General features: G+C 39.4%; 1 protein-coding gene across 1 annotated transcript in view; it reads left to right on the forward strand.

Annotated features, from left to right (window-relative positions):
• The window catches only part of TRHDE (thyrotropin releasing hormone degrading enzyme), a 404,783-nt gene that overhangs the window by 128,176 nt on the left and 249,818 nt on the right, over nt 1-26,789 (forward strand). The window contains exon 3 of the mRNA XM_036867190.1: nt 5,097-5,223. Coding sequence (XP_036723085.1) covers nt 5,097-5,223 — 127 coding nt within the window. The remainder of the gene's footprint in view (nt 1-5,096; nt 5,224-26,789) is intronic.

The raw sequence follows: 26,789 nt of genomic DNA on the forward strand, positions 1-26,789 counted from the left end.
CTTCACAAGCGTCCCCCTATACCTCAGTTCACCTGGTATAGGTCACTGACGTAATCTTTCTGACATGCAAAAGTAATTTTATCATTTTCTGGCTTAATATCCCCCCATGAATTACCACCAGTATTATAATTAAGTCCTACTATTTACTGTTGCCTTTAAAATCACTTATCACTTGGTTAACATTGTTGCCTTAGCACAATGACACTTTTGTATGGTTAGAACTAATAGATAAAAATCTTTGCCCTCATGCAACTTACATTCTTAGGAAAAAGGCAGTCAGAAGCAAAATGAATAAGTAAAGCATATCTTTTGCTAAATGGTGATAAATGTATGGGAAACAATAAAGCAAGGAAGGAGAATAGAGAGTCCTGGGGTGGGAGGGAGGACAGCTCAGAAAGCAAAGATATTTGGAAAAGTACATCTAAAGGAAGAGAGGGAATGAGCCATGGAGATATCTAGGGGAAAACTCAAAGCCTTGATGAGAGAATCTCTCTGGCATGTTTGAGGAATGCCAAGGAAGCTAGTGTATAATTGGCGTAAGGTTAGTGTGGCGCAGAATGGTAAGAAATGAGACAGAGAAGTAAAGGGGATTAGGTTTTTATAGGGATTTGGGAGCCCTTGTAAAAACTTGGACTTTTACTCTAAATGACATGGGAAGCCGCTAGAGGACAAAAAGAAGAGTGGTATGATTTGATATTTATTTATTTTTAAATTTTATTTTTGGCTGCATTGGGTCTTCGTTGCTGTGCACGGGCTTTCTCTAGTTGCGGTGAGCGGGGGCTACTCTTCGTTGCGGTACGTGGGCTTCTCATTGTGGTGGCTTCTCTTGTTGCAGAGCACGAGCTCTAGGCGTGCGGGCTTCAGTAGTTGTGGTGTGCGGGCTCAGTAGTTGTGGCTCACGGGCTCTAGAGTGCAGGCTCGGTAGTTGTGGTGCACGGGCTTAGTTGCTCTGCGGCATGTGAGATCTTCCTGGACCAGGGCTCAAACCCATGTCCCCTGCATTGGCAGGCGGATTCTTAACCACTGTGCCACCAGGGAAGTCCCTGATATTTATTTTAATTGGAACTTTTTTGTTGTTGTTGTTGTTGTGTAGAGAAGAGGCTGAATGGAGTAGGGGATGAGGCATCAGTAGGAAATTAGAGCACTCATCCAGGCAAGAAATGAAGGAAGCTTGGACCAGCATGGTCATGGTGGGGTTGTGAGAAGTGATTGGATCCTGGGTATATTTTTAAGGTAGATCCAAAAGGATTTGATGATGAGTTGAATCTGGGAGTGTGAGAGAAAGAGGGAAAACAAGGATGGTTTTGAGATATTGGGCTTGGGCAGCTGGATGGAAAGGCTTCAGGAGGAGCAGGTGTGTATGTGTGTGAGTGTGTGTGTGTGAGACAGACAGAGAGAGAGAGATTGGTATTTGGATTTTAGACGTGTTAATTTTGAGAAGCTTATTAGATATCCAAGTGGAGTTGTCCAGTGGGCAGTTGGAAGTCTGGAGTTATGGGGTAGGTCTTCAGCATCTAAATAATATTTATAACCATGGGACTCGATATTGTCTTTAAGGGACTGAGTGTAGACCGAGAAGTGATGTCTATGGATAAAAATCTGAGATCCTCCAACATTAAGAAGTGAGAGGGATGAGAGAGAGGATGAGGATGAATCAGCCAGGAGGCTGAGAAGGAGTGGTCAACCAGATAGAAGGGAAGTAAGATAGAAGCCAAGTGAAGAAAGTGTTTGAAAGAGGGGAAATGATCAACTGTGTCAAATGCTGCCGATAGGTTAAGCATGTTGAGGACTGGGAGCTGACGGTTGGATGGTTGGATTTGGCATCCTGGGGCCATAAGTGAGGCTGATGAGAGCAGTTTTGGTGGAGTAGTGGGGATGAAAGCCTTGTTGCGGTGACTTCAAGAGAGACCAGAAACAGGGAGTATAAATGGGCAACCACCCTACTTATACCTATTGTCTCAGGGTGTTAAGTGCTCCTGTTCATTTTGAAAGTATTCTAGTTTGCATGTTAACTTACGTGTTAATTCTAACTATATAGGAAACTCTTTCAAGGACCGTGGCTGGAAACCATAGCTGGAGGAACTGTGGTCAACAAAGATTTTTCTTAAACATAGGAAATGATACAGAGTATGTGTTTGCTGATGAAAAGGATACAGTATGGAAGCATAAATTGGTGATATGGGAGATAAAGGGGAGAATTTTGAGAATAATGTCTTCAAAAAAGCAGGAGGGGTAGAATGTGGAGGGTTTGGCTGTGGGTAGGAGCTCAGTCCTTTGTAATGGGAGTTCATTCCATTACATTACAGGAGTTCATTGTAATGGGAGGGAAGGCAAAATGCAGTTACATTTCTTACATCGTATTTTGCTGTTGATTTATTTGTTTGTTTCTCCACATATTGTGAGCTTCTTAAGAGCAGTAAGAGTAAATGTTTTGTTTATTTTCTGGCAGAAATTTTTATTGTTCTATTTCTACTCTCTAATACAATGCCTGGCACACAGCAGGCGTGCAATAAATGTTTAAATGAATAAATGAAGACTCTGTGCTAATCATGTGTACGTTTTATCTTCTCACTCAGATTGGATCATTTCCATCAAATCTTGACAACCAGATTGATTTAATTGTGCTTCTCTTGTCTGGGCCTACAGATAGCTTGACTAACAGGTAGAGCTGATTGACAGGAATGGCTGTGTTTCTACTAAAATCAATGGTGCTCCTTGGGAGTAAAATCAGTGACCTTTTGCTGCATTATTTTGCAGTGGTCCTGGTTATGGTTTTAACATGAATTTACTATTTACTTCACCTTGAACCTTCTGAAAACTATCTGTTCTCCTCAGTATCCACTTGGCACTCATGGCTTTCCATTCATATGGCGTGCATCATTATCTGTTATTATCTAATTTACCTTTATTAATGGGAAGCTCTTTGAGAATGGGGATTACATTTTCATTGCTTTTTGTTCCCAATAATGCTTTGTACCATCTGTGGTTAGAGAACATGTCTTCTTCATCACTTAAGAAGGCTTAGTCCAGGCCCTGGTGCAAAGCAGATGCCAAATAAATATTTGTTGAATGAGTGAATGCAGGAACGAATGATTCTTGTCTGTGGTGTATGCTATTGGTGCACAGACAAGCTCTCCTTTCCTGTTTGGTGTGCTTATCACCCAGCTCTCACTCTTTTGCTTCTAACAGTTCACACCTGACCTTTTCTCCCAAGGACTCTCCTTGGACCACAGGAGTTGCATCATCCAGATCCTTCAAGAACAAGTGCCTGGGATTTTATGCCTTCTCCTGGGTAACCAGTATCCAATGACTGAGATGCAGGAATATGGAAGCTCTCTTACCTCAAGGCAGCACAAACTCACCAGTGCAATTTACACTCTAGAGCTCCCTGTAGGATCAGGCCGAGGCCAGGACTTCACTTGAAATTACACCCTCGCTTGGCTTTTTATGCTGCCTTATATTGTTTTCCTTGCTCCCTTGTAGGTTTCTCCTTGAGAACACTTCCTTGATAAATCACCTGTACACTCATACTTTCCTTAGGGTCTGTTTTTTGGCAACTTAAGACATTGCATGTTTATAAGCAGTTGATGTCAGGGGTAGGGGGTCCTAACCACTGTCTCTCTGAGAGTGGTAGTTTCTGCTGTTGCAGGTAGTGTCTCCTGACAGTTTCTGGTTTTATAGTCCTGCCAACCAAAACTGTAGGCAACTGTGAACTACATTTGATATTTCATTTGGTTGTCAGATGGGAAGTCGTTTCACAATTTCAGTAAATAATTGTTATTGAATTTAGTAAACATCTTACTGGATTACAGGTCTTTCTAACAAAGTCAGAATGTGTTTTCCTTGACTTTTTGCTCTTTTTGATGACACACATCTCTGTTGTCTTTCTTTAAGCAAGAATAATAAAGAGCTAATTGTATAATCAATTTTTATATGATTGAGTACAGCTCTCTTTTGTCTTCCTGTTGAATATAAAGATCCATTTCTACACACCAAGTAAACCATTTACTTTTTTAGTGATTTACAAAGAACACAAACTCCCTTATCTGTAAAATGGGATTGGAAGTAATGTGTTTGAGAACTGAAAAGCACTTTGGCAACCAGCTGGTGGCTAACACCTTCATTTTATGAATGAGAACACTTGAGACCCAAAGAGGTTAAGTAATTTGTTCAGTATCTCCCAGCTTGGTTCGTGGCAGAGCAGGAATAAAACCCACCTCCCAGGCTCTCCACTGCTCCACAAAATACATATTTCTTATTCACAGAATTGATAGGAGGATTAGGGACCGCATCTGTGAAAAACAGATTTAGCCTTTGGAAAGAAAGATGCCAGATAGCTTTATGAAAGCTTTAAGAAAACTAATCTCATTTTAACCTTTTCTGTACAATTGTTAGTTTTGTTCAGTTTTATGTTATTCGCCTCAGGCTCCTTTTTGGCCAAGGACTAGATAATATACAATGCTTGACTTGAAAATCAATATTAAGTATCCAGATTGTGTTAGAAATATGACTGACTTCAGCTGGTTTTGAAGCCGGGAACGGTTGCAGACAGCCTTCCAAAATGGCAATCATTTATGTACATGAAAAGTTTTCTATCCTACTTTGCATATTGGGAATAAGGACAATTGGATAGTTGCTTCCAAAGAAAAGAAGAAGCCTAAATTATTTTTTTGTTCAGCCTGGTAATACTTCCAAAGCTTGTTGCAATGTAACTTTAACAAACCATGAATTTTCTCTCCTGCCAAGCCACCATATCCCGCCTGCTTTCAGCATAGTCAGGAAACCGTTATACTAATCCACCGTACCTTCCTATCTCTAGCAAGCACATGTAAGTGATAACTTTGAATATTTATTTTGATGCAATATAAATCTTCTCTCTGTCAACTTGTAAAGCTGGGAAACTGTGACTTGCTCAACTTGGTTCCTTTAATTGTTTAAGTTTGGTTCTTTCAGCCGTAGCATGCTTTGATATATGAACAAGAATGCTGCTTAATATTCGTAGTATTCAGAGTGATTTGTATAGGTTCATATACGCAGGGAAGATAAAATTGGAGGATCAAGAGGCTAAAGTAACTTTTCTATATATTTTTAATTAGGTACGCTTATATGCAAGACCTGATGCTATCAGAAGAGGATCCGGGGACTATGCTCTCCATATAACAAAGAGATTAATAGAATTTTATGAAGACTACTTTAAAGTGCCCTATTCCTTGCCAAAACTAGGTAAGAATTTTCTTGGTTATTTTATCGTAAGGGCTCCTTGAAGGTGGAATTTCTTCCTCATGCATTTATTTGAGACATCCAGAAACATGAAAATTCTAACGGTTATATTTTTAGAGAAGATGAGCACAGAAAACAGTTTCTTCTTGAAGAGGTAAAATAAAATTCAGTGTTTTTAAGTCTTGCCAAAAAGTGCTCATAGGAATTAAGAAAGTCATTACGTGAGTTTAAGATTCCAAAAGATAACCCAAAGAGCTAATTTGTTGAATAAGCACTATGAAGGGGTGCTTGCCAACATCTCGTTTAATCTTCACAACTGCTCTGTGGGTAGGTACCGTTAGAACATTTTCCACATAAGGGAATTGAGACCTGGGAGTCTTTCATTTACTCAGACAGCCCGTAAGAAAAGGAGTTGGGATTTCAAGCTGGGTCTTGATGACTCCCAGAACTATACAATGTTTTACACTAAGAAGGCACTCATTGATTAGTTTCTGTTTCCTAATTCTCACATGTCAGCCCTGAATGTATTAGTCATCCATTAGATTATTTTTGTTCAGTCATATTTTGAGTACACAGTTACAGTAAATAGAATAAAAACAAGAGAGGAGGAAAATTGCAATGATGGAGATTGTGTTCACCATGAATATGTTTACATTTCTTTCTTTTACAAAGTGAGTAGGTTCAATAATTATTTGTTGAATGAATACATGAATGAATTTTGTTATCCTAATTTGCATGAAGCTGCTGCTTTTACAGGGAGTGAACTGAGATGTTCCAGGAAGTTAGAAAGGGTATATATATACCCATTAGAAATGCTGAACCTATTTTTTCTTCTCAGAAAACCTGTTTTGAAATATTAATATCACAACCGTTTTTTGTTCCTCACCCCTCGTCCCCCATCCATTTTCCTTCTCAGGAGTGTTGTTAACCAGCATCCACATAAAAGTTATCACTCATTGACAAAAATAAAGTGCTTACCTGGTCAAAAGTATTAGCATTTGAACTGCAGGTTCTTGTCTCTGGAGATGGGCCTATTTCACTAAAGTACCTGCCTGCTGTGTAGCTTTATTGGTCTTATAATCAGTGATTCACAAAGTAGATAGAATGGTTGATATTGTTATCAATGGGTGTAGCATACAGTTTTAATGAGTGATATTACAAAATTCTGAGGTCTTTTGAAACATGTGCTCTTAGAATCCCTAAGATTTCCTTTCAAATTTCTAAACAAAATTTTATTTCAAATAGGATCTATGTTTTGTTCTTCCTTCTTTATTTTCCCCTCTATATCAACTTCCCTATTAGAATCTGTTACACTGAAATCTCCCTGGTAGGCACCCAAGGCAGAAAGGAAGACGTGACTTCATTTGCACGGGGGTGACACTGTTCTCTACACCAGGTAAAACGGTCTGGGAACTTCCCAGCTTGACCCTAATGTAAAATTCACGAGTACTTATGTTGCATGTTCAGCAAGAGAAATAAAATGTGAATCTTTGTCCCCTTCAGACCAGTAATTAGTAGAGGAACTCAATTTATAACTTCAGGGGGTTCCATGTAACTGTCAGCTTGCAGCAGGAAGCATTTCTGTTCCTCTCTTTCACTCACAATTGAACTATGCAGTCTTTCATCTGTAGAAAAGAGCTTTGTTCACTGTTACTATTACTTGTTAAGCTACCTTATGGTGTATATAATTGAATGATTTGACTAATCCCAGCACACTCCTTTTCATGTATCTAGGGGAGTTTCCACATCCCCTGCACTTTGTAAAATTTCTCTTGAAGTTCTACTTATTTAATATACCTTTAAATATTTAGAGCTATATGTTAATGGATTTATAAATATACTTTCTAAATGCTCCCTACATAAAAATTCCGAAGCACAGAAACATTTTGACAAATCCTTACTTTCTACTGTACATTACAAATTATATTTTCAATGAATTCTATGGACATTAACTCAGTCTTTGTACATGATGAATATAGATGTATCCTAGATATCAGCTGTATCTGCCTTGACTTTTTAGATCTAAGATGGTTTCCAAGACACCTATTCTTCCCTCCCTCCCCCCTCCCCCTTCCTTCCTCCTGTCCCTCCCTCCCTCCTTCCTTCTTCCTTTCTTCCTTCCCTCTTTCCTCTCTTCCTTCCTTCCTTCCTTCCTTCTTCCTTCCTTCCCTCATTTATTTAATAACCATTTATTGAGTACCTCACATATGCACTTTTCTATGTCATTGGGAGGCAGCTGCAAATAAAAGAAGGCAAAAATCACTTCCCACCTGGGGCTTAACATTCTATTAGGTAGAGCCAGACCTTTAAGCAATTAGTGATCCACATAGCATGTCAGATGGAGATAAGTGCCATTAAAAATAAAGCTAGAATGGAGGGATAGGAAGTGTGGGAGCACATGGGGCATGGGGAAAGACTGAATGTTTTAAATGGGTGAATATGGAAAGCTTTATTGGGAAGCTGACTTTTGGGCAAAGAACTTAAGGGAGTGAAGGAGTAAGCCAAGTGGATACCATGGGACGAGGACTCTAGGCAGAGGCAACACAGTGCCCAGACGTTGAGATGGGAACTTTGTTCATGTATTTGAGGAACAGCAAAGAGGCAAGGAGGACTGGAGCGGAGTGAGTAAAGGGGTGAGAAATAGGAGATGAGGTCAAGGAGTAGTGGGTAGGTGACAGATCCTGTAGAGCCAGCAGGTTGTGGTAAGGACTTTGGTTTTTTTTATTGTTGTTGTTGTTTTGTTTGTTTGTGTTTTTGAGGAGGGTACGATGGAGATCTATTGGTCAGTTTTGAGCAGAGGTATTACATAATCTGGCTTCTGTTATAAAAGGGTCACTCTTGTCACTAGGTTGAATACACTCTAGGGCAATGGTTCTCCACTGAGGGGTGATTCTGTCCCTCAGAGGCACTTGGTAATATCTGGAGGCATTTTGTTTTGCACAGCTCAAGGGGGACTGGTGGAGTGTGTGCTATTGCCAGGGAAGCTGCTGAACATCCTACAATGCACATGGCAGCCTCCTACAACAAGGAGTTATCTAGCCCAAGATATTAATAATGCTGAGATTGAGAGATCCTGTTGCAGGGGGAAAGGGCACAGGCATGAAAACCAGTTAAGAGGCTATGGCAAAATTCAGGGAAAATTTGATATTGCTTGCACTAGAGTATTAAGCGTGAGGTAGTCAGAAGTGGTCTAATTCTAGGCATATATTGAAAGTAGAGGCAGCAAATTTGCTGATGAACCGGATGTGGGATTTGGGGGAAAGAGACGTACCATGAGTGATTCCAAGGTTTTGCGCCTAAGAACTGGAAGGATGGAATTGCCATTTACTGAGAGAGAAGGATTGTGGAAAGAGATCATTTTAAAGACTGATACGTCTATTAAACATTTAGGTGGCAACTTGATGTCTGTAAGAAACTCAAGTAGACAGTTCAATTTACAAATATGGAGTTTGGCTGAGTAATCCAGCTAGAGATATACATTTGCCGGCATTTTACGATGTATAAAGCTATGAGGCTGGATGGGATCACCAAGGCTGTGAGAGCAGGTAGAAAAGAGAATAGGAGGGACTTCCTGGGTGGCGCAGTGGTTAAGAATCCACCTGCCAATGCAGGGGACACAGGTTTGATCCCTGGTCTGGGAAGATCCCACATGCCGCAGAGCAACTAAGCCCATGTGCCACACCTACTGAGCCTGCACTCTAGAGCCCGCGAGCCACAACTACTGAGCCTGTGTGCCACAACTACTGAAGCCTGTGTGCCTAGAGCCCGTGTTCCACAGCAAGAGAAGCCACCACAGTGACCGCAACGAAGAGTAGCCCCCGCTCGCCGCAACTAGAGAAAGCCCGCGCGCAGCAATGAAGACTGAATGCAGACAAAAAAAAAAAAAGAGAATAGGAACCGTTTAGCAGTTAGAGAGATTAGGAGCTGGTAAAGGCTACTGAGAAGAAGCAAGTGATTAAGGCACTAAAGAAATAGGTATATTAGATGTTCTGGGCATTTGGTGAAGAAAGTATTTCACAGAAAAGCAGATGATAAATTGTAGTAAGTCGAGATAGATGAGGACTGAGAATTGTTCATTCACTGAGACTACCCTGTGACCTGGGCAAGAGCAGTTTCAGGTCAAAAACCTGATGGGTGTGTTCAAGAACAAATGGGGTGGATGCTGCAACTAGAGACAGTGAGTACAGATCACAGATCAGCGTTTCTGAAAATTCTCCATGGGGAGGGTTCTGGAAATAGAGGGAAGGAGAAATATTTGTGTTCTAAAAATACTCACTTCTTGAGAAGAACTGTTTCTGTGAACAGATCACACCCTTACCTCACAGGTTGTCCCTGTCCCAGATGTCAAGGGAGTTGTGGAACTTGCCTCTTTTTTTTGATTTGCATTAGAAAACCCCAAACAGACCTCCACCAGTTGGTCTGATTCTACTGGTGCTTTGCGGGGATGTGCGCATATGTAAATGTCAGGGCATTACATTGCAAAAACCCCAAACAAACCCTTAAAATGTAATATTGAATCCTTCTTTTCTTAAAAATCACTTTGCTGTTCTGTCATAAACTCAGCAATATCTGCTCTCTTCCCCAATTTTTTTTTTTCATTTCTAATGCTGAATAGTCTTAACTTTCTCTGCCATTGTATCATCTTATGCTAGCTCAGCTCTAAGGATTTGAGTTTCCGCTCCAAGTAGGTTATCAGAGTAGTTCCCTAAGAGGAATTCTGATGCTTGCAGTTGGGACAATATTGATTCTCCTTGTTGCATAAGGATATTCCTTTAACATTTTAAAACCCAGATAGGCAGGAGGGTGTGCTGTGTAAGGATTTGTTTTTAAATCTCTCCATTAGGTAGTTAAAACTATTAGTAGGAGGTTTGTAGAGATTTTCTCTTTCTTGTTGTTAAGTTGTAATGTGAGGTATAGAATCTACTTGGTACAGTACAGCAAGCCTTTCTATAGCTCTGTGCCCTATTTTCATGAGAACTCTCTGAGGCATGGAGGTTTACTTTAAAAGAAGGTTGTTATAGACTTATAATTAACTTATCTTTTCTCTTATCCCCAAAACTTACTGACCACAACTACAAAAACAAATGGGTTTGTGTTTACTAAATGTGGGCCACCGTTAAGGGCTTTGTACATTCTAACCCATTTAATCTTTATTACAGCATTTTGAGGTAGTGGCTCTTATTCTCTCATTTTCCAGGTGACGAAATTTCGGCACTAAGTGACTAAGTAATGTACTCAGATCACACAGCAGGAATTAGTGGATTTATAATTCAAACCCAGGTTCTCTGGCTCCAGATTCTTGGGATTCTGATGAAACAGATTCCAGGAACTTTGAGAATTCAGAGATTAAAATATGGGTCACCTTAATAAACTAGGTAATCTGATTGCTAGAGGAATAATGTAGTAACTATTTTTGTTAATTTCATATTGATGTTAAAAAGTAATATATGATCCTTATAGAAAATTTGTTAAAAAATAAATAAGCACATGTCTTATAACTCATAATTTCATCAATCAGAAGATATATTTGAGTATTTTAAATGTTTTTTCATGATAGTTTTTTTTTTAATAAGTCAATTAGGTGGCAGATAAAGTGACTCAGGTTTGTATTGGAATATTTTGTTATTCATCCTATTTAGATTTCAATTAATTATAATAGTTTTCAGTTTTCTTTTGCTGCTACTTTGTAAATCAATATGTTTCATAAAGGAGTTTGCTTGATTGCTTCTTTTCAGGACACCATGCTTTTATGAAGAATTTGTTACTTCCTTGGCACAGTGCTGTAATTGTAGAGGGAGCACAGGTATTTTGTAACAAGAATTTATGGCTTCAAGGAGGTTGTGATTTCGTTAAGGAGAGAATATGATATTTACAGGAATTAATGGATTAGGGACTCACTATATAGAATATAATCAACCTCCAAAGTTTTGTGGGGCAAAAATGTAGATCCATGTAGTTAAGAATGTGGAATCATTGCACGATGCTGTAGGCATGAAAGGGACATAAAAAGAAGCCTTATCTTTACGAAAGTCCTGAAAAAAGAAACAGATTTAATCAGAGGTGGAAAAGAAAGGGGAGAAGTGATTTTGAGAATTGTGTGGTGGGGAAAGCCATGGATACCTTAGGCTCTATGTGTCATGTTGATGGAGTCTATCTATTTTTCTATAATGGAATAGATAAGCTATGGGATAAATTGCCCTATTGAAGTTCATGAATAAGAGAGGCTAGCTTGAATGACTGAGTTTTGTTCAAGCTATAACAGATAGATCCATTTCTTTATTGTGGTGTTGATGATGGAGGTGATGATGATGATGATGTTGATGGTGATGATGATGATTTGCTATTTGCAAGTAGTAAATCTTTGGAGTTTTTTCCTTCAGAAAATATTTGTATTGACTGCTATACATTTCACTCTCTGTGGTTATGTATCTTTTTTCTTTAAGTAATGGGTATAATTGTTGTTTTTAATTTGAGGTGATAATCATATAATACTATTCTCATTTTAATTATACCTCTCATACTTGAGTTATTATTTGAGGCTTAATTTTTTTAAATGATGACTTTTCTTACCTTCCTTTTGATTAGGTAAATATTGAGTGCTATATATATGTTTTGTTGATAGCCTCAAGTTAACACTGCTTTTTAAAATAAAATCTCTAGAAGCTCTTTATATAGTCTGATCTAATTATGTATAATGTCTGTTCACTCCCAAGATGCTTCCTTCAACCAGAATCCCTAAAAATATTTGAATATACACTGGAGCTATTTAATGATGTGGTTTCTTGGTGGAGACAAACATAAGGATCTCTGTAGGTTAACATTACTAGTGCATTTCTTAGGAAATCAGATGAGGCAGTTCTTTGCCTTCTAGTTTACCAGGTACTTTAGAGAAATAAGTTTCTTCAAATGACTATCCTTTTCCCCCTCTTTGGAATCAAATAACTATAGTCTCCCAATTTTATGAAGGTAATTTATTTCTGAAAAACCCTTCGTGTGGTGATTTTCTCATCAACTCAACAGTTTTCATGTCTTTTAATAGAAAATATTTTTTATATGTTCCTACCCTTCACTCTGATAACCATTTGTGCTGAAACACCACCAAACCCTGTTAAAACAGACACAGTTACTTCAATATTTAACAAGTATTTTAACACAATTTAGCAAGGCATTTCCCCCTTCATTAATTATTCTATAATATGGCCATTTAACTGTTCTTGTTAAGCTGTTTTGCAGCTATTACATGCTACACGCTTCCAAGATTGTACTAGCAGACAAAACATATATACGATGCTCAATGTTTATAATATTCAGTTACTAATACAAAAAAAGAAATAAATCAATGAAAACAATGCCTTTTAGTGGGAATGATGCATAAGATTATTACTGCTATAAACTAGCAAACCACAAGTACACTGGGTGGAGAATTTTATGCAACACAAACCAGCTATAGAACTGAATTAACTAATTAATTCAACAGCATTTATTGAGTAGTTACTATGTATATTGTACTCAGCAACAGTGGCCTCTTCCGCTAGAAGCTTACAGTCTAGTTAAAGAGAAGTTTTTTTATTATTTAGCTAGTTTGCCAATATTGTTACTTGTTCAGTTTGTTTACTGCCCTCCTCCCTCCTTCTCTGGTTTTAAGAATTTCAGAGCTTCACAACTTTGGATTTACTCCTAAGTATATTTTCACGAATTCAGTCAGGGTTTTGTGAAATATTGTTTATCCTGAAAATGAATGCAACTTTAGAAAGTGCTTAACTTAATCAGGGCTTATTTATAGATGCCTCCAAGGCATTGTTTTACATATTCCAACAGAGGTATCTGGCCCTTACAACTTTGCCATTAAGCTAGGAAATAACTACTTTCAACATTTTCCTATGTAGTTATTGCACGAGTCTTGTGCCATACGCTCTGCTCTCTTTCCTATTAATATGGGTTGAGTGGTGTTGGTCCAGTAATGGACACCTCCTCCTCTTGTGCACCTGATCCCATCCTCTCTCACCTGCTCAAGGACATCCCTTTAGCAATTCTCTCTTCTCTTTCCTGGATCTTCAATTCTCCATCATTGTTGGGTCTTTCCCCATCAGCATTAAAAACGTAGTGCTATTTCTCTCAGCCTAACCACACACATGCACACTGACTGCAGCTACTATATCATTCTCTCCTTTATTTTACAGCTAAACTGCTTGAAAGGGTTGTCTGTCTCCACTGACTCCAATTTCTTGCTTTCCCTTGTCTCTTGAGTGCACTCTACATCAGGCTTTTGCCCCCAACCCTATACTAAAACTGCTCTTGTTGAGTTCAGTAATGCTTCTACATTGCTAAATCCAATGGCCAATTCTCAATCTTCATCTTGAGCTGTCAACAACATCTGACACAGTTGTTCTCTTCAAATCCTTGAAACACATTTTTCACTTGTCTTCCAGGGCAACACATTTTCCTGTTTTGGGGGTTCGTTTTTCTTTACTGGACATTCTTTCCGAGTCCAGTTTCTCCTCCTCTTCCCCTCTCTAGCTGCTTAATACTGGAGTGCCCCAGGACTCAGATTTTGCACCTCTTCTCTTTGATACCTACGTTGGTGGACCTCATCCAGCCTCATGGCTTAAATGCCATCTGCTGATGCTGGATTCCCAAATTTACATCTCCAGCCTGGTTCTTGCTCCTCCACTCCAAATTTCTACATTCTACTGACTATTTGATAGCTACATTTGGATGCCTAATGAATATCTCAAATTAACATGTTCATATTTAGCTTCAGATATTAAACCACTATCTTGCTCCTTCCATAATCTTCCCCATCTCAGTAAAGGGGAGCTTCATCCCTTCAAAAGTTGTTCAGGTAAAAAAATCCTTAGACTTGTAATGTTTTTCTCTCATGTTACTAATCTAAACCGTCAACAAATCCTTTTGGTTCCACATTCTGAGTGTATTTGGAGTCTGATCACTTCTCCGCATTTCCAAAGCTACTACTCTCATTCTTGCCTGGGTGAAGAGTTCAACCTGACTGAGATGTGAAGTTAAAGTGGTACGAGAACGTGAGATACTTGAATTTACTGAGTTCTTGGGAAAGATATTGGACTTACCTGGTGGTGTTGCACTCCTGCACAAACGTTCCAGTGGCTTCCCATTAATAATAGAGTAGAATCCAGAATTCTTCTTTGGCCTGCAAGACCCTTGAGGATATGGCCACTTGCTGCTACTCCAACTTTATCTCCTACTTCTCTCCTTCTCACTCTCTCTGTTTCAGCTGCAGTGCCATCCTTGTTTTTTCTCCAACATACCAAGCATGTGCCAGCCTTGGGTCTTTGCATTCATTCTTCCCTCAGCCCAGAACAGTTTTCCTTCAGATATGTGCATGACTGAAATATCACCTTTTCCAGTGAGGTCTTCTTTGATCCCCCTACTTAAATTGCAGCCTTGCCAATCACTTCCCATCTCTCTTCCCTGATTTACTTTTCTCCATAGCACTTTCTATTATCTTCCTTAATATGTATTTTATTTATGTTTTGTTTTATTTATTATCTGTCTCCAAGCTACCTCTCCTCCTTTGCCAAATGTGAATGTTCTATGAGAACAGACATTTTTTTTGTCTGTTTGTCTTCTGCTCTATTCTCTCTGCCTAGAACAGTGCTTGGCCCAAGGTAGGTAATCAATAAATTATTGTTGAATGAATGAGTAATCGCTGACTTCTTTCTCTTTTAACTATCTTTACCACACTAGAAAGGGGAAAAAGGCAAAGCTTTGGCTACTTTGTGAATGAAATAAAATATGATTTCTTTTTAACAGAATAAACAAAGAAATAATGGTGATGTTCATTTAAACTACCAAGGAAACTCTTTTTTTGGTAAATACAAGTGAAAGAGGTGAAAGCTGAATTAGTTATAGTTGCAGCAACTTTCCGATTAGAATTGATGTAAAGGAAATATTTGGTGAAAAATGGGTGAGTTGATACCAAGAAGAAGTATTGAGCTTTTGGTTTATTATCTTGGCGACTCTAGACTGAGGCTATTAAGAGGCCATACTTTGTACCTGGGATGATTTTGCAATCTGAAAATGAAATAAGTATCTAGTTGTCTATGAGCTCTTGTTGTTCTTTGAAATGAAAACAACATTTACTCATGGATTTGATAACGTTGTTAAATACCTGTTATATACTAGATACTGTTCTATTAGATACTGAAGAATCTGCAGGTAACCAAAGAGACAACAATCCCCATCCTCATTGGGCTTATATTTTAATAGGGCAGAGAGGCAAACAATAAAATAAGTATATAATGTTAGAAAGTGATAAGTAATCTAGAGAAAATAAAGCAGAGAAGCAAGTATCAGAAATATTGGTGGGGGGAGGGGTTGAAGTTTTAAACAGGTTGGATGGTCAGGGAATGCCTTGCTGAAAATGGTGACATTTGATTCAAAATCTGAAAGAGTGTGGGAACTCTAAGGAAGAGGGTATCTGACTTGTTGAAGAACCAGTGTGCCTGATGCAGAGTGAATGAGACAGAGTGGGGTGAGATGAAGTCTGAGAAGTAACTGTGCCAGGTGGTGAAGGATCCTGTTGGTTAGCCACTGAATGACATTCACTTTTATTTTGAGCAAAGGCATTGCTCTAGTGGCTTGGGCTGCCATAACAAAATCCATAGACTGGGTGGCTTTAACAACAGAATTTTATCTTCTCACAGTTCTGGAGGCTGGAAGTCTGAGATCAGAGTGCCAGTATGGTTGAGTTCTGGTGAGAGCTCTCTTCCTGGTTTGCAGACGTCCGCCTTCTTGGTATGTTTTCCCATGGCAGAGGGAGACAAAGCAAGCTCTCTGGTGCTTATTCTTATGAGAATACTAATCTCACTATGAGGGCCCTATTCTTTTGACCTCTTCTAAACCTGAATACCTGCTTCTTAAGGTCCCATCTCCAAATACCATCACATTGGGAGTTAGGGCTTCAACGAATGAATTTGGGGGGATATAATTCAGTCCATAGCAGGCATGATCTGGCATGACTTACATTTTTAAGGGATCACATTGGCTGTTTCATGAAGAACAGGTTGTTGGGGGAAGGGGAGCCAAACCCAAAGCAGAGAGAAACTATTATATTAATCCGAGAAATTAATACTGTATCGGACCAGAGTCATAGCAGTGGAGGTGGTGAGAAATGGGCAGATTCTGAATATTTTGAAGGGAGGATCAACAGAGTTTACTACTTTACAAAAGGACTTCAAATGAAGGTTTGATGTCAGTTTCAACTACAGTTTAGAAAATTGTGACAAGTTTGAAAAACTATTAGCTTTCTTTTCTCCCCCCTGTGGCTTACTTTTTCTGTGTAGCTACAATGAAAGGAAACAATGTTTTTATGCCTCCTTCTCTTTTTCTTGCTCATTTGAAATTAACATAGCAAGATAAATAATTTGTATTTTCTGTGTTTTCTAGATGGAGCAGCTGTATTTAGAACAAAATTGTGGTTATAATAATCCTCTTCTGAGAGTGAGTTACTTCCTCCACTGGCCGTTGGTCGATCTGGAATTAATTATAGCCAAATTGCTATCCAAAGCCCTAGAGAAAGGGAGGACCATTTCATTAAGGTCTAGGCTGGGGATTACTGCTGACAGAAGCACTGCCAATCAGGCAGTTTTAAAAGAAAGGTGACTATTGCCATAAACTTGAGAGCTAAAATAGCTTATATTGAGATCAGAAGGTTTTTCCAAATAGCTTCATTTCAAGAAACTGAGACTGAGGGATAGTTATGTAAAGTAAGGTTAAGTATCTAAAAGTCAATTAAGGCAAAATGCTCTTAGGAGAGAAAGAGTCAAAATACATTTTTTTTTTCTTTTCTTTGTTCCAGTGTAATTGTGATAGTGTTCCTTTTCCAATTCAGAACTTTTCAGATGTTTCCACTGTAAAGATTTGCCATGATTACTTATTGATTATAATTTCTAAGGTTTAGGAATTCTAAGTGGTAATCATAATCAGGGCATCCCTTTGCCTTTGGCATTAAAGTCTTTTGATCTTATCAGATAATAATGGGAAATAAACATCCTTGCTGTAAACCATAGAATATCTACTTATAATTTTGTAAGGTGAGAAGCAGATGTGCTATTGTAACCTGAGTGAGGTGTACGTATTTTGTTCACTCCCTTGTCAAATATAGGAGACAAATCCTCAGCAAACCATATAAAATTCACCGTGGATGGATATTGGGAGATTATTACAAAGTAAAAAGAATGTTACAAAAAAAATTCTAGCTAATGTAGAAGTGATATAATCATTTGAATGAAGTATTATCACTGATTCACTTTATTATACAGCAGAAACTAACACACCATTGTAAAGCAATTATACTCCAATAAAGATGTTTTAAAAAAAAAGCTGAAAAAAAATGCCATTCTCATTAAAAAAAAAAATCAGCTATTTTTTAAAGTTTTAACATTATGACTTTATCTACCATGACACTGGGGGATCTAGGATTGAGACTAAAACTTTCTTTTTTTAAAATTTTATTTATTTATTTATTTATTTATGGCTGCGTTGGGTCTTTGTTTCTGTGCGAGGGCTTTCTCTAGTTGCGGCAAGTGGGGGCCGCTCTTCATCGCAGTGCGCGGATCTCTCACTATCGCGACCTCTCTTGTTGTGGAGCACAGGCTCCAGACGCGCAGGCTCAGCAATTGTGGCTCACGGGCCTAGTCGCTCCGCGGCATGTGGGATCTTCCCAGACCAGGGCTCGAACCCGTGTGCCCTGCATTGGCAGGCAGATTCTCAACCACTGCGCCACCAGGGAAAGCCCGAGACTAAAGCTTTTTGAGAGATTTCAAATGTAAAATGGACTACTGGTCCATCTTTTAGTCTCAAAATTTTTCATTCCTGTCTCTTTGAGAATTTTGTTGCTGCTGCTTATGGACTTTGAAATGTAAAGCAGACTGAAGTGTAAAACAAACTTTAGTAAGGGAGGTTGCAATATACAAGCAGAGCAAATCCAATATGGTAGTTGTAAATATTACAGGTAGTTGTAAATATTACGCCTTAAAGCTTAGGGCGTTTAAGCTTTTTGAAGGGTAATTTTGAGAGCCGTTGAGTCCCAAATGCCATTTTTCAGTTGGAGGAATTTTAATGGTTTACAACTTAGATTTATTCTTTATTGGCTTTATTATTTTTCCTTGTGGGTTCTATATTCGTATGGGAAATAATTCATGAGTGACCTAGAGTGTGTCTTCAAGAGTATAAAATAGGATGGTTTTAGCTTTTAAATAGTTTAGCAATTCTTTTTATTTTACAGACAGAAAAATACTCACTAAGCTGTAAAATAATTGGTAGGTTGATAACGTTTAGGATCATTTAGCTTCTTAAGTACATTGAGATATAACCTGTTAATTTTTATTAATACTAATAAGCCAGCTGGTAAATGGTATGAAACTTGATGAGCAAAATTCCTCTCCTGGGCAAAACCAATACTCCATGTCTGTAGCAGAAATTTGGATATACACCAAATCATGAATTCTTATTGCTATGGATTGAATTGTATGTCCCCCAAATTCATATGTTGAAGATTTAATTCTCCTTGTGACTGTATTTGGAGACAGGAGGTAATTAAGAGGTAATTGAGGTTAAATGAGGTCATAAGGGTAGAGTCCTAATCCATTAGCATTGGTGTTTTATAAGAAGAGGAAGAGAGAGAGATCTCTATCTTCCACACGAGGACACAGCGAAAGGTGGGTGTCGACAAGCCAAGAAGAAAGGAAGAGAGCTCTTGCTAGAACCTAACCATGCTGGCAACCTGAACTCAGATTTCTAGCTTCCAGAACGGTGAGAAAATGAATTTTTGTGGTTTAAGTCTATGGTATGTTTTTATGGCAGCCCAAGCTGTCTAACACTTCTGTGCCTGGGCTTGAGTCATTTACAACGCTGTTTGCTTAGGCTGAGGTGGGGATGACAATGAGGAATAGGCCGAAATAAAGACTGTAGCAACCACTTGAATTATGCAGGCCTTTCCATCACCATTCTATTTTGCTTCAATTACTTTGACTACTTAAGATGAAATTATTGCTTTACCTTTTAAAGTATCGTTACTTTGCCTCTCCCTCTTATCTGTAGTGAAAAAAATCTGTGATTAGAAAGAATTTTAATCATGTAAAGAAGTCTCCATAATCAATATCATAGTGGTCAGCAAACTTTCTCTGTAAAGGGTCAGGTAGAAAATATTTTCAGCTTTGTGAACCATATGCCATCTTGGCTGCAACTTTTCAACTCTTGCAAGACAGTGGCAACCATAGACAACATATAAATTAATAAACATGGCTATGTCCCAATAAAATGTTATTTACAAAAACATATGGCTGGCCAGATTTGGCCGATAGGCTGCAGTTTGTTGAATCCTATATTACTCGATAACCTCATTGTTCAACAATGTAAAAATTACAAATCCCTCAAACCAGCAGATCCTTATTAGGGATTTGTTTTTCTCTGCATTTTTTTATAAATGCTTAAGAATTAAACTGAATTGGTACATTCAAAATACTTAGTACACTTTGTTCTTCTTAAGGGCATTTGTTTTGATCCTAAGTGTATAAAGAATACGTACAGTAATGGAATTTAAATTTGTATTAATAAACAATAATTATATACTATATTATTTATACACTATATATCAATTTATCAATATATACCTTTAAAAACTAAATACAGTATATTTGTATACAATTTATTTATTTATATATACTGATTACATACATATTCACATCTTATATATCACACACTGTATTCATATCCTATATTCACATGAAGGCTATTATATCAAGTACCCTTATATAATTTATTTCACATTGTCACCGAAAATGAGTAATGCCTGGAAACCTTGACTGTGTCAGTATTAAGACGTCCATTTTTCTCTGCAACCTCCAATTTCAAATTAAGAAAGGAGATAGTAGAGAATGGCTGAGATTGAGAAGAGGAGAGTTGTGAGATAATTGTCTTAGAGGGTGGGAGAGCAAAAATCATAACAGAAATACAGTATGATTGCTGCACAGCAGAGGGGCCCACTTAACTATATGGTCATAAATGTAAAACTTATACCATTAGCAAGTCAGTGCAGGCACAGGATAGGCATAGAGTAGTGTGGAGGTTTTGCTGAGTGAGAATGATGGAGAGAGGGCCAGGGAGTTGAAGATAACAGGAAGGGAATTATTAAATAATTGCAGTGATGCCCATATCATCTAACCTGGGTGAAATGGGGACCTAGGATATGATAGGAGGAGTGGCTGTGAAAATGTGTAGAATTAATAGGTTGGAGATCCCAGAGAGGAGGGTGAAGTGTTGTTGAAGCAGAAGAAGTGGCAGAACAAGGCTGTACAGATAGGATGTTACAATCAAGAAGTGGACTGCTTGACATGAAGACATTTCCGGGTGGTACAGTTATTGGGAATGACAATGTCCAGTGTATGACTATGGTCTGGATGTGGTCAATGGAAAAGAACACTAGGACTAAGGAGATCAAGGCCTCTCAAGCGTTTTGAAGGATTATCCATGTGGCTATTGAGACATGCAAGAAGGATGACAGAAGAGTGGTGGAAACAAAGTCAGTGTTTCCTGATCATCAAGAGGCAGCACTTAATGAAATGCGACGCCTGGGAGGCAACAGCAGATGAATTCGGGAAACAGGCTGTATCACTTACTCAAAGCTGGGATTTTTAGGAAGGTGGTATAAGTAGCTTTAAACAAGGATGACACTTCCAGGCTTGTATGTTGTGGGGTGTGAAAGAAAAATCACCCCCATTTGAGAGAGTGTCCTTCAAGATATAGCCAAGTTTCAATTAGAGCTAAAACACTCAGGAAAGAAACAAAGAAACAAAACAAAACACTCAGAAAAGAAATTAAGGAGATAGGAGAATTTGCTAATGATGCCTAGGGAGCTCCAGAGGGTAGAATGAAAGAGCTTGGAACAGATGTGAATTTGAATCGGATTAGGGAATGTACACATATAAATATGGCAAAGACTCAAGTTGTTGAGAGATGCCCTGGATGCTTGGGATTATGATGGTTGAATAGGCTTCATTGTCTGTTAAGAAAAGCCAGTAATCAAATCTAATTATGACTTTCTTCTCTGTACAATTTTTTTCTTAGGAAATTTTGTTATTCCTAAGAAAAAGAAGAGTTGTGTTGGGAAATGAGAGGGGTAAAAGTCACAAATACATGCTGCTCTGTGGATTTCCTTAAAATCCTGTTAAAAGTGGCATGTTTAGAATCTACCTGTTATCTGAGCTATGAGTCAAATTGCTCAGTGTTTAGAATTTGAGAGCTCAGGAAATGTTGTCTTGCCTCATTTATTAGACACTGGTGACTATTAACACATTTAAGTTAAGCACATTAATAAGGTAGGCCTGAAAATAGTTCATCTTAACATTTCTAAGTCTATGCAGTTAATTGTCTAAACTAGTATTTCTTAAACTTTACCACCTTCAGAGCACAAATGGGTAGTGTATACCTAAGCACATTCACACAAGCCAGATGAATTACTAATTGTCATCCCAACCCATTCATTCTCTCCCAGTGAAGCACTGCAGAAAGCAAATGTATGGGAATTTTATCGATATATTAACCCTGATTCAAACAGAAAAGACTTATTAATAGTAAGCTTTAACACTTTCATGAAATCTGTAGTAATATCTTTGTAATACTTGTGACACATTTCACATCTGAGCTCAGCAATCTGAGATTCACTGTCTAGGCTCAGTACAAAAAACATGTCAACTGTAACACAGCACTATACTGTTCGAAATAAATCAACCACTGTCTAAGAAAGAGGATCAGCGTATTTCCTTTTCTGTAATCATTTATTTGTAGTTTTTTTCATCTCTTATCTTCAGTGACTGATATATTTGACAACAGATACACAAAATCTGACACTGTCAGAGCAGACCCTCAATTTTGCTATTTGCTAGGTTTAAAAATGTGACAGATTCTGAAACATGAGATGTGTTCCCTGAAATTGACTGTTTGCTTAAGCGCTCTCCTTCCCCACCGTTTCCTTGTTCCCCCTTTCCTTCTCAGGAATAACTGCATCGCAACATGAGGGCCACCTTCTTGTGGCCCAAGTTCTGAAAAATGTGGGCCGTGTAGGCATGAGGCTTACTAAGTCACCTCTGACCTTCTGTGAGCTCTAACTTATTTGACATTTGTGATGTTAAACAGGTAAACATTCCCACCATAGAACCCTTGTTTCCCCCACCAAGCCTGCTCCATCTTCCATCTTCTTCATTTTAACAAATGGCAGCCCCAGGTAGAGGGATGCTTAGGTAAACTATTGAAGAGTCAGTCTTGATTCTGTCTTCTGTATAGCCTTCATGCAACTCATCAGCAAGTCCTCTAGGCTTCTACCTTCAACATGTATACTGTGTTTTACTCATTCTCCCTATTTCTACTGCTACTCCCTGGTCCACGTCACCATCTTCCTCCTCCTGTATTATTGAACCAGCCTCTAAACTACTCTCTCTCTTGCAACTTTTTTGCAACCTTCCCTGCTGCCCGATTCTATTGTCTAAACAACAACCAAGAGTGAGCTTTTAAAAATATAAATCACATTTACATTAGTCTCTCCCTGTATGACCAGGCCACCAAAAATGGCTGTTCTCTTGCTCTCTGTACATCTCCTGCTCGACCAGTCCCTGCTTCACCTACACCGTACTCATATGACTGACCTTCCCTCTTAATCATGGAGCCTAACCAGTAAATGCTTATGTACTTGACCATGGCTCCAAGTAGTGATTGCTCTAATCGTCAGATCAGAAGAACTCCACTATGATAGTTTATCAAAGGGGAAGACATATGCCCAGTGAAGGTCATTAGCCCGAGGGGCTAGGAGGGACATGCCCCTCTGCTGGTTCACCTGGTAACTGATGAGCTAACCTGAGGTCAGTTCCCCCTATAACTGATAGCTCCCTCTCCTGCCCCAGAGGGAAGGCTGCTGCCATGTCCTGCCTGCAGTCTGCTGTCCACGATGGGGTGTCAATCCAAGACCTTCTTTCTTCAGACGTGTAAGATCCCCCACCTATTAAACCATTGATGTCTCTGTCACTGACTGCAGGGCTCTTTCTTCAGTATTAATGCTGGGCAAGTACAGGGCTTGCAGGCCTGTGTGGTGCAACCCAACACTCCCTTTGTTGCTTTCCATCAAATTTAGAACAAGTCCTTATGTCAGCCTGTGAGGCCCTCCATGGTCTGACTCCTGGTTACCTTTCTGACCAAACCCACCATTGCCTTTGTGCTTTTTCCTCTCTATTTATATGATTTTTTTAATGCTTACTTGAATACACCAGTCTCATTTCGTCCTTTAAATTATTGCTCCTTCAGTCTGAAGTGCTTTTTCACTAGCGACATATTTTGGGAATATGTTCAAATGCCACCTCCTATCAGAGATAGACATTCCCTGATGATCTTATCAAAAGTAACTACCCATTAGATCCTATCTCCTTGTCCCTCTTTATTTTTCTTTATAGCATGTATATATGCATTGTATTGTATATTTTTCCATTTATATAATAATGTCTACTTATTCAACTGGAAATTTCCTAAGGGCAGGAATTTTATCTTGTTAACCATGTATGATTTCTCTGTGCCTGATGTAAGGGAACAAAACTTGCCACCCCCAAATATGTCTCTTTGTCTTGAGGATTATTTGGGGCTGATTGTCTTTAAGAAACAAAAGGCTCAGGAAGAGCTTTTACTTCCTCCCCTTTACTGCCTAAAAGAATTTAGATAAAGGGCCTGTTCCAGGAAGAGGCACTATCACCATAAATAACTAAAGTATAATATGAGCTAGGTGTGGTAGACTGGGGGAAACGTAGCTCTGCCTCTTTGATCAAAGTCCTCTCTGGGTCCTATTGACTTTGCATGGCCCAGCAAATATTTATTTACTAGCAAACTTTTGTTCACCAAACATTTGCTCTTTTTCATCTTCCTGTAGTTGCCTTTCTTTCTTTTGAAGTCCCAAACCCCTACCCTCTTCTCCTTCTCTCAGATGGCATAATAAGCTTCAATTGTCTAACTTGTCCTTGGGCCCCATATCTTTATGGAATCCCTGAATGCGTATAATTAAAATTTGATTTTCTCCTATTAATCTGTCTAATGTTTCTTTAATTCTTGGACCAGCCAGAAGAACCTAGAAAAGTAGAGGAAATTATATTTTCCTCCCCCATCCTGATGTACAATAGATGCTCAATAAGTATGTACTGGATAAGTGAATTATTGAAATATCAGTGTTTGATTGTAAATTACCCCTAGTTCACTATTTTTTTCTTTCTCTAAGTTTAGACAGTCTCAATTATTTTAAGTCAGCAGAACCCAATTTAAAAATTAAATCTGAAATGGGATAGGGCGGAGTCAAGATGGCAGTGTGGGAAGACAGAGTTCACGTCTCCCCACAACTAGGGCGCCTGCTGGACGCTGGTGGGGCACCCTGACGCCCAAGGAGACAGGAAGAACCCCCAAGCGAACCAGTAGGATGTGGGGGAACTGAGGGGGGAGGAGAAGTGGAGGCCAGACAGGGCCAGCGCCCTGAGGGGTGGCTTAGAGGGGGGAGGGGTTCCCACGCCTGGAGGGGCCTTCTGGGGCTCAGATCAGGGGGAGCTGGCACAGCGTTTCCCCTGCCCAGTCGGCCGGAGAAGTCTGCCTGGCTCTGGGACCGGGTCCTATGCCCTCAGAGGTCCCCTCCAGACCCAGTTGGGCCTAGGGATATAGGAGGGAGGCCAGGAGAGAACAGAAGAAGCAGGCAGCAGGGGCCCTCTAGGACCAGAGGAGCGGGAAAGGAGTGGAGGGCGTTTGCCCTGCCTACTTGGGCACGGGGAGCCTGCTGAGCTCCCAGGCTGGTCCCCCATCCTCCAAAGCCCCCTCCAGGCTGAGTGGGTCCTGGGGACATAGGAGGGAGGCCAAAGAGATCAGGAGAGGCAGGTGGGACAGGACCTCCGGACCAGAGAAGCAGGAGAGGAGCGGAGGGCATCTGCCCCACCTACTCGAACCCAGGAAGCCTGCTGGGCTCCCAGGTGGGGTCCCCCACCCTCTGAGACTACAGGTGGGAGGCACGCCTGGGCCCCTTCTGTTCCATTGAGCCTAAGCCACACCCCCCACATCCCCCAGGGCCTTTTCCAGCCCTGTGGGTCCTAAGCATAGGCCCCACCCACTGCCCAAACCTTGTCCCTACTTAGGCCCTGCCCTCCACAGCCAAGGCCTTTTCAACTTTTTTTTTTTTTTTCCTCCTCCTCTTTCTTACTATTGTGGTTCCGTTTTACCTTCCGATTGTTGTTTCATCTATATTTTTATTTTTATATTTTTTCTAACATATCCATTAGTTTCCTAGTCTAATTTTATTTTTTACTTTCTTATTGTTCTCCTTTTTTTTGCTGCGCCACGCAGCTTGTGTGATCTTGGTTCACAAGCCAGGGATTGGACTGAAGCTCCTGTGGTGGGAGCTCCGAGTGCAAACCACTGGACTAACAGAGAACCTCAGACCCCAGGGAATATTCATCTGAGTGAGGTCTCCCAGAAGTCCTCATCTCAGTATCAAGACCCAGCCCTACCCAACAGCCTACAAACTCCAGTGTTGGAAGCCTCAGGCCAAACAACCAGTAAGACAGGAACACAATCCCACTCATGAAAAAAAGGAAAAAAAAAATGAGATGGCAAAAAAAAGTCACACATGAAGGAGCAAGGTAAAAACCTACAAGACCAAATAAATAAAGAGGAAATAGGCAATCTACATGAAAAAGAATTCAGAGTAATGATAGTAAAGATGATCCAGAATCTCAGAAATAGAATGGAGGCATGGATTGAGAAAATACACGAAATGTTTAACAAAGATCTAGAAGAACTAAAGAAAAAACAAACAGAGATGAACAACACAAAAAACTGAAATGAAAAATACACTAAAAGGAGTCAAAAACAGAATAACTGAGGCAGAAGAAAGAATAAGTAAGCTGGAAGACAAAATGGTGGATATAACTGCCGAGGAGCAGAATAAAGAAAAAAGAATGAAAAGAATTGAAGGCAATCTCAGAGATCTCTGGGACAAGATGAAACACACCAACATCAAATTATAGGGGTCCTAGAAGAAGAAGAGAAAAAGAAAGAGTCTGAGAAATTATTTGAAGAGATTATAGTGGAAAACTTCCCTAACATGGGAAAGGAAATAGTAACCCAAGTCCAGGAAGCACAGAGAGTCCCATATAGGATAAACCCTAGGAGAAACACACCAAGACACATATTAATCAAACTAACAAAAATTAAATGTAAAGAAAAAATATTAAAAGCAGCAAGGGAAAACCAAAAAATAACATACAAAGGAATCCCCATAAGGTTATCAGCTGATTTTTCAGCAGAAACTCTGCAGGCCAGAAGGGAGTGACAGGATATACTTAAAGTGATGAAAGGGAAAAACCTACAACCAAGATTACTCTACCCAGCAAGGATCTCATTCAGATTCGACGGAGAAATCAAAAGCTTTCCAGACAAGCAAAAGCTAAGAGGATTCAGCACCACCAAACCAGCTTTACAACTAATGCTAAAGGAACTTCTCTAGATGGGAAACACAAGAGAAG

The sequence above is a fragment of the Balaenoptera musculus genome, chromosome 10 (genome assembly GCF_009873245.2).
Source record: "Balaenoptera musculus isolate JJ_BM4_2016_0621 chromosome 10, mBalMus1.pri.v3, whole genome shotgun sequence".
NCBI classification, from domain to species: Eukaryota; Metazoa; Chordata; class Mammalia; order Artiodactyla; family Balaenopteridae; genus Balaenoptera; species Balaenoptera musculus.